Source organism: Meriones unguiculatus, chromosome 7, assembly GCF_030254825.1.
Source record: "Meriones unguiculatus strain TT.TT164.6M chromosome 7, Bangor_MerUng_6.1, whole genome shotgun sequence".
Classification (NCBI taxonomy): Eukaryota; Metazoa; Chordata; class Mammalia; order Rodentia; family Muridae; genus Meriones; species Meriones unguiculatus.
Genome location: NC_083355.1, coordinates 585,436 through 594,246, shown reverse-complemented (window position 1 = coordinate 594,246; position 8,811 = coordinate 585,436). Strand labels below are relative to the sequence as shown.

Genomic DNA, 8,811 nt, shown 5'->3' with positions numbered 1-8,811 from the left:
TGTAAAGGCCTGAATGATCATGGCTGCATTACACTGTTGTGAGACTCTAATCTTGCATATATACCACAGGCAAACCAAGGAGACCAACACTAGAAGGCCTGCTAACGCTCCCATGCCCGCCCATTCCTTCAGATGATTCATGGCTGCAGCAATCCATGATGATAATCCTGTGGCTAGGATATAGGGTTGGTGAAGATTCTTTCCCAATCTGTAGGCTGTCATTTTTTGAGGTTTATGAGTCACTATTCTGGGATACCGGGTCCAGGAGGAAAAGCACACACCCTACTATAGATGTTCTGATGACAGTGTCCTTTGCTTGACAGAAGTTTTTCAGTTTCATGAGGTCTCATTTATTAATTGTTGATCTTAGAGCCTATGCTGTTGGTGTTCTGTTCAGGAAGTTATCTCCTGTGCCAATGAGGCCAAGGCTCTTCCTCATTTTTTCTTCCAACAGATTTAGTGTGTCTGGTTTTATGTTGAGTTATTGATCGACTTGGACTTTACTTTTGTGCAGAATGATAGATATGGGTCCATTTACATTTACATTTTTCTACATGTAGACATTTTCTACAGTTAGATGAGCACTATTTGTTGAAGATGCTATCTTTTTTTTTTCTGTTGAGTGGTTTTGGCATCTATGTCAAAAATCAGGTGTCCATTGGTGTGTGAGTTTATTTCTGGGTCTTTGATTTGATTCCATTGATCCACCAGTCTGCTTTTTTGGCCAATACCATGCATTTTTTATTGTTGCTCTATAGTACAACTTGATATCAGGTATGGAGATACCTCCAGAAGATCTTTTATTGCACAGGATTGTGTTAGATTTTCTTGGGGTTTTTGTTGTTTGTTTTTTCATATGAAGTTGAGAATTTTTCTTTCCAAGTCTGTAAAGAATTGTGTCTGCATTTTGATGGGAACTGCACTGAGTCTGTAGATTGCTTTTGGTATCATGGTCATTTTTACTATGCAAAATACTGATCCATTAGAATGAGAGATCTCCATTTTCTGTTATGTACTTTAATTTATTTCTTCAGAGACTTGAAATTTTTTTATACAAGTCTTTTACTTGCTTGATTAGAGTTACAGCAAGACACTTTTGCTTTTTTGTGGCTATTTTGATGGGTGTTGTTTCCCTAATTTCTTTCTCAGCCCTTTTGTCTTTTGTATACAAGAAGTCTTCAGATTTTTTTTTAGTTCTTTTTTATCTAGCCACTTGCTGGAGGTGATTATCAGCTGTAGGAGTTCCCTGGTAGAATTTTGTGGGGTCACTCATGTATAATAATATCATAACATCTGCAAATTAATTCATTGACTTCTTCTTTTTCAATGTGTATCCCCTTGATCTCCTTTAGTTCTCTTATTTCTCTGGCTAGGACTTCAAGTATTATAGTGAAGAGATATGGAGACAGTGGGCAGCCTTGTCTTTTCATTGATTTCAGGTGACAGGTTAAGCTTTGGAGTGGTGTTGAAGGCTGTTTCCATGGCTCCAAGGTGTCAGGAGGCCAGAGGTTGGAGCTGTGTGCCCCAGTACCCAGGAGGTATTCAGTGGCCTCTGAGTACAGCTTGAAGTACCTTCCATTTTATTTCAACCTGTCAAGCTAAAGTTACAACAAATAGATGCAAACACCCATTCAACAAAATGGAACCTATACCAAAAGACACAACCAAGAACCTAGCTTCTGAAACTCACACCCTGTTGTAAAAACACAAACAATTAAAAATATATACAACACTCCTTCTCTAAAATGTGTTACTCTCACAGTAATGGTCCACAAAAAAGGCTAGAATAAATAGCATTAAAAATGATAAATTTGAAGCAATTATAAATATATTCAAGAACAAAAAGCAAACATAAATAAGCACTGGAATGAAGACTAAAAGAGCACAACATATGAAATAAAAAAGACAATTAAAAATGATACTAGAATTCAACAAACAAAAAAGCTACTGAATAAAAAGCAAAACTGAAATAGAACTTGAATATTTCAATCAGTCTAGTAAGAAGTTCAGAAGAAATACTCTCTAACAGTATGAGTGAGATGAAAGAGAGAAAATTAGGCCTTAAAACATCCATGGCAGCTCAGAATCCAAGTGGATACCCTAGTAAGAGGAACAGGGTCAGTTTCTGACAGGAACTCAATGGTTGCCTCTTTGACCCCCCCTGCCCCAAAGGAGGAGCAGCCTTGGTAGGCCACAGAGGAGGACATTGAGGTCACAGAGAAGGGGGAGGTGATCAAAGAGCCAGCCATTGAGTTCATGTCAGAGACAGTCCCTGTCCTGAAGAGACCTGATAAGCTAGGGTCAGATGGAAGGGGAGGAGGACCTCCCCTATCAGTGGATTTAAAGAGGGGCAGGGAGGAGATGAGGGAGGGAGAGTGGGATTAGGAGGAAATGAAGGAGGGGGCTAAAGCTGGACACAAAGTAAATAAACTGTAACTGATATAAAAATAAAAATTTAATATAAAAAAGTAAATGATATCTATAGTCTATGTAGTGTTTCTTTCTAGTCTGCATATTAAAATTATTTGTCAACACACAAATAAAACTGAAATAAAGAAATTTGGTCAATCAATTAAAGAAAAACAAAAGAAATCATGGAATGGAGCATGTAGGCTATTTAGAAAAAATAAAAATAAAAATGTACAAAGATAGGCAAAGAAAATGTTGAAAGAATTCATGTCAAGACCACAGAAAAAAATTTAAGTAAAATCATAGAAGTGAATTTTTCAAAACCATATAAAACATCAAATAGGCTTTGACTATTTTAAAAAAATTAATATTAATTATAGTTTATTCACATTATATCCCAGCTATGGCTCTCCCCATTCTTCCCTCCCAATTCCACCCACCCTCCCTCATCTCATTCCATTCCCCTCTCCAAGTCCACTGATAGGGGAGGTCCTCCTCCCACTCCATCTGACCCTAGCCTATCAGGTCTCTTCAGGACTGGTTGCATTGTCCTCCTCTGTGGCCTGGCAAGGCTGCTCCCCCATCAGGGAGAGGTGATCAAAGAGCCAGCCATTGAGTTCATGTCAGAGACAGTTCCTGTTTCCCCTTACTAGGGAACCCTCCTAGATACTGAGCTGCCATGAGCTACATCTGAGCAGGGGTTCTAGTTTATATCCAAGCATGGTCTTTGTTGGAGTATCAGTCTAAAAGATCCCTGGGCCCAGATGTTTTGGTTCTGTTGCTCTTCTTGAGGAGCCCCTGTCCCTTCCAGGTCTTTCTATCTTCCCCCTTCTTTCTTAAGATTCCCTGCACTCTGGCTTTGACTTTTTAAATTTATTTCTTTATTTATTAACTGAGTATCCCATAGCCAAAATTTGGGCAGAGTTCAAGCACATAGACACACACAGCAGCAGCAGCAGCAGCAGCAGTGGAGTGGAGCCAGGCTGAGCCTAGAAGACAAGCTGAGTGTGCTACAGAGGAGAGAACATGAGAAGTAACCTCAGTCTTTGGAGGAGTCCAGAAGGTCCTGAGCAGATCCCAGACACTGGACTGTTGGAGTTTCCTTTTGCTTTGCTTTGAATGTAACTCTGTCCTGATATTTAGACAAAGGAGTGGGCAAGATGAGTCAGACCCGCCCTGCTGCAGACAGTAATCAGGCTTACACTTGAGAGATACTCTTGTCTGGCAACCCACCCAGGTGGGCCCTAGTTCCACACTCAAACAGCCCCTAGCTTGTGACCATATCATGTAGTCCTCCTTCTAAGAAAAACCACAAGATGTGTTAATTGCTCCCCCTCCCTAGCAATAGCCAAATCAGCACATAACAGGACATTCCGGGCGTTGCTCATGATCAGATATACTCCAGGTGGCTGGGCCAGGACCATCTTGACACCTAAAGTAGATCAATCATTTCAAAAATCAACCTCCCTTACTCAATCATGTGACACGAAGGCTTGGGAACTCTCCAGTAGAGGTTTTGCCCTTTAACAACCCTGTTCCCTGAGACCTAGGGTCCACATTTCCTCCTGCTTCAACAGGGTGCTTACAACTTGGGCAAGAGCTTGTACTGAATAAACCCTCTTGTGTTTTGCAACAGACTCTACTCCTGGTGGTCTTTTGGGGTATCACGATCTAGGCACAACGGTTTTGTGTGTCAACACCCCTGCTGGGAGTGCAAGTGATATAAATGGGAAATGGCAGTGATTTTCAGTAATGCCTGAGTGCTAATAATCTTATCACAAATGTAGATGATTCTCAAACCATGAAAACTCTCCATGGATGTCATATTAGTTCATCACTCTGGATATGAAGTGTCTCTTCTCTACCTCCCAAAACCAAACGTAACTAGGTTGGAGTCATCAGAAAGGAAGGAGCCTTAGTTGAGGAAATGCCTCCATGAGATCCAGCTGGAAGGCATTTCCTCAATTAGTGATCAATGTGGGAGTGGCCAGCCCATTTTGGGTGGTGCCATCCCTGGGTTGGTGGTCTTGGGTTTTATCAGAAATGAGGCTGAGAAAGCAATTGGAAACAAGCAAGAAAGGCCATCTCTCCATGGCTTCTCTACCAACTCCTTCCTCCAGGATCCTGTCCTGTTTGAGTTCCTGTCCTGACTTTCTTCACTGATGATTAGTGCTGTGGAAACAGAAGTAAAATACCTGCCCCCCGTCCTTGCATTTTGGTCATGGTGTTCTTATTAAAGAAATAGAAACCCTAACTAAGACAAAGAACTGACTATTTGTGAAGATGAGGGAGACTTGGAAGAGCATGGGTGAGCAGTGTAGAGATTAATTATGAAAAACTATAATTACACATATGTATAAGAATGACATAATAAAAGCTATTACTTTGTGTATGCACATTAAAAATTATAATGGTAGAAGAAAAAGATTAAGGAAAATATTCAAACTATCATGTTTCTTGTAGTTTCTTTTGTATGAATGTTTTTCTAGTGTGTTTAGAGTAAAATAATTGTATGCTGTTTTTTTTTTTTTTTTTTTTTTTTTCAATGCAGTTTATTCAGGAACATTGAACAATCCTCGGACCCCGGGGAAAGCCAGCCCACAGCTTAAATAGCCTCTGAGTAGCCAACCCAGGCGTGCCACGGGGACAATGCAGATAGGTCCACATACATGGAAGCAAGCCAGATCCTCAGCCTTAGCCAAATGTGGAGTTGTTCGTGACAGAGAGCACTCACCATCGGGAAGGTGGAAGGCGGAAACCAGCTCCATCTTTAAGGCATAGCATTCCGCAGCTCTCTACAGTTCCCCCTTTTTGTTTTAGACGCATCAGGCAAGAGTAGAGGTCTGATCTCTGATATTAGAAATAAATTGGGACTTTGTACAGATGTTCATTTAGGTGTCATCCACCCAAAGAGCATCAGACCGTCCGATACCTTTTTCTCAGAGGCGGGACCTGGGGCATCAACCCGCATGCAATCAGACATGCTCTTCTCTGGGTCCAAAGCGGCTGACCCTGAGTGCAGTGCTTAGCCTCGCATCCTGAGCGTATCATTTTAGCTTTTTATGGTATCCAACCATGCTTGGGGAGAATGTCCTGCTTCAATGGCTGTAAAGGCCTGAATGATCATGGCTGCATCACACTGTTGTGAGACTCTAATCTTGCATATATACCACAGGCAAACCAAGGAGACCAACACCAGAAGGCCTGCTAACACTCCCATGCCCGCCCATTCCTTCAGATGATTCATGGCTGCAGCTATCCATGTTGATAATTGTATGCTGTTTTATGTGACAGATATATCAGTAATTTTGTGAAAATAACAGAAGCTGAATTATTTAGAAAATTTCAATTTACAAATAAAAAATTTCTTTAATCAGAGGTATAAAATTATGTGTTTTCTCTTTTCACAATTATTTTCAGTTCTGAGATTCATAACTATGAAGAAATAAGTGTAATTAACATCAGAGCCTGGAGTCAAACTATTTTTACTGTCAATGAGAATTCCTGGAAAGAAGCTGTGTGCCTAAAGGATGATAGACAGATTAGAAATTCAGTGACGTGGGAAGGTTGAAATTCTGCAGATATAGATGCTAACTACCTTATCTCTGATATCTTAACCCCATGAAGAGAAATTTCTTGCCCACTTCTGTGTCAGAAATAGAATCCTGTGACTACTAGATAAAAAGGAAATCTTTTGACATGCATATGGCTTCCAGCTTAGTGGTTTTTGTTTTTGTTTATTTTTATTTTATTTTGTTTTTTATGGGATTCCTGAGTGTTTGAATGACTAGGTCTCTGCATCTATATCTGTTTCTTGCAATTTTTTTCTTGGACACTTTTTCTACTGTTTTTGTTGTTTGCTGTTGTTGTTTTGTCCTGTTCTTGTGTGTTAGTTTTTATTTTATCTTATTATATTTATTATTACCCTTTGGAAGCCTATTTGTTTTCTAATGAGACAGAATGGGGGTGGATGTGGATAGGAAGGAAGATGTGTAGAAAATGGGAGGAGTAGGAAGAGGGAAACTGTAATCAGAATGTTTTATGTGAGAAAGATACCTTATTTCAATAAAAGGATGAAAATAGTTAAAAATTCAACTGGGCACAGTGGCACATACATATAATCCCAGCACTTAGGGAGGCAGAGGAAGGCAGATCTCTGTGAGTTTGAGGCCAACCTGGTCTACAAAGCGATTCCAGGACAACCAAGCCTACACAAAGAAACCATCTTGGAAAACCAAATGAAAAAATTAAAAAACAACAGAAAAAAAACCTTTTGGATCAATTAATTTAATAGATCAATAGCTTCTGTAACCAAAAGCTAAGACAGTTATTAGATAATATTTGAAGCCTGTAGGAAAAACTGCCTACCTTTCTGTAGCTCACTTTCCTAATGCTTTCACCAATATATTTAAGAAATATCATGATTTATGATTTTCTTTGTTCTGTTACTAAAAGAAAATACTTTATAAGACTGTTTTGAATAGGAGTATGGGACTATATGTAAGATAAACCTGTTTCTAGGCCATGATCACTAAAATTTGGCTCTAGAATATAAGATCTTTAATTTTTTGACAATCAAGCTGTATTATTTTTGCATTGATACTATTGGCAAAATTGCCTAATCATTCTGAAAACTAATTTTTAGTTATTATAAATCTAGAGGAGAAACATCTATTCATTTCCATGCTTCTCACTTCTCACCACTGTGCCTGTCAATCTTATTTTCTTTATTTATCTCACAAGGTTCATCATGTGGATGCCTCCTTCTACAAGACTAACTTAATGTTTAGATCAACTCAGGTATTTTCCATGACAACATCCATTACATTACAGATTAATTTCATGCTCTGTGCTTGTCTACATTTTAGCAATGCAAAATAATAAGCTACAAATAAAATGCTTTGCAATTAATACACATATAGAATTAACTCAGACTGCCTAAGAATATTTACTTGTACAATACATTTAGTAAATGAACCTTTTACATATGAGAAAAGACATTTCCAAGAAGATAGAATTGTACATTGTGGACTAAAGAAAACTAGAATTTCAGAATATCTACCCTGAAAAATGAACATAGAGCAATTAGAATACTTACTATGATTTAAGAAGTAAAGCAGAATAATATCATGGGCCATTGTAGATATATTTGACAATAATTTTCTTTTTTTTTTCAGTCATGTCCCAACAGCTTGCTATTTATACCTAAATCTTAATTCACTGTTTTGAGAACACAGTCTATGAAGCACCTGCTTGAAAGCATCCTTCACCTGCTGGTTCCTTAGGGTGTAGATAAAAGGGTTTAGCAAAGGGGCCACAGAAGTGTTGAGCACAGCCACACCTTTATTTAAAGTCACCCTCTCCTTGGCTGATGTTTTAACATACATGAAGATACAACTTCCATACGTTATGGAGACCACAACCATGTGGGAGGAGCAGGTGGAAAAGGCCTTTCTCCGTTGTTGAGCTGAAGGGAACTTTAAGATGGTTTTGATGATGAGTGTGTAGGAGAGGATCACTAAGATCAAGGTGATGACAAGTGTCATTACAGCTATGACAAAAGCCATCCATTCTATTAAACGTGTGTCTGTGCAAGACAGCTGCAGGACAGGAGAAGTGTCACATAGAAAGTGATCAACAGTTTTTGAAGCACAGAATTCCAGCTTCAGTCCCAACATCAAAGGGGGGAAGATGGATAAGAACCCAGTCACCCAGGAGCTGATAACTAGCAGATGGCACACTTTGCTGTTCATAATAATGGGGTAGTGCAGTGGTCTGCAGATGGCAACATAGCGATCATAGGACATGGCAGCCAGGAGGTAGAACTCTGTGATTAGTAATAGGAAAAAAAAGAACAATTGAGCTACACAAGCATTGTAGGAAATTGTTCTGTCTCCTGTGAGAATGCTCATTAAGAACCGTGGAATGCAGGCAGTTGTGAATGCAATTTCCAAGAAGGAGAAATTCCGGAGGAAGAAGTACATTGGAGTCTTGAGGTGAGGATCCAGCAGGGTGAGGAGGATGATCACTAAGTTCCCCATCACGCTCAAGGTGTAATTGAAAAACAGAAACAGGAAAATCAGGATTTGCAGCTGAGGGTCATCGGTCAGTCCCAGCAAAATGAACACAATCTCTGCTGACTGGTTCTTCATTTTTCTTTTTTTCTTGTTCTATCAAGTCTAAGAAAAAAAAAAAAAAAGCAAAAACAACAACAAAACAGAAAGCTAATTTTAAAAGTTGTTCCTTTCTCTTCCTAGAAAATTCTATTTTGAGAAGTTTAAAGAGTGTAAGACTATTTTAAAATATCATCTTGGAGTTTATTCCCTGTGCAAGTCCTTTGCCTTTCCAACTTGTTTCTTTGCCTGTACAAACTTACAGGAAGCCTGCCCATCACTTGAACTA

The 8,811-nt window shown here is 39.1% G+C and overlaps 1 protein-coding gene across 1 annotated transcript; it reads right to left on the bottom strand.

Moving 5' to 3' along the window:
- Positions 1-7,604: 7,604 nt before the first annotated feature.
- On the bottom strand, positions 7,605-8,564 carry LOC110542676 (olfactory receptor 6C6-like). The gene has a single exon (XM_021629217.2). The coding sequence runs from the start codon at positions 8,559-8,561 to the stop codon at positions 7,605-7,607; it is 957 nt and encodes a 318-aa protein (XP_021484892.1). The 5' UTR covers positions 8,562-8,564.
- Positions 8,565-8,811: the final 247 nt, after the last annotated feature.

Excerpts from the sequence above, each read along its gene's own strand:
- LOC110542676 (XM_021629217.2), bottom strand. The coding sequence starts at position 8,561 with ATGAAGAACCAGTCAGCAGAGATTGTGTTCATTTTGCTGGGACTGACC.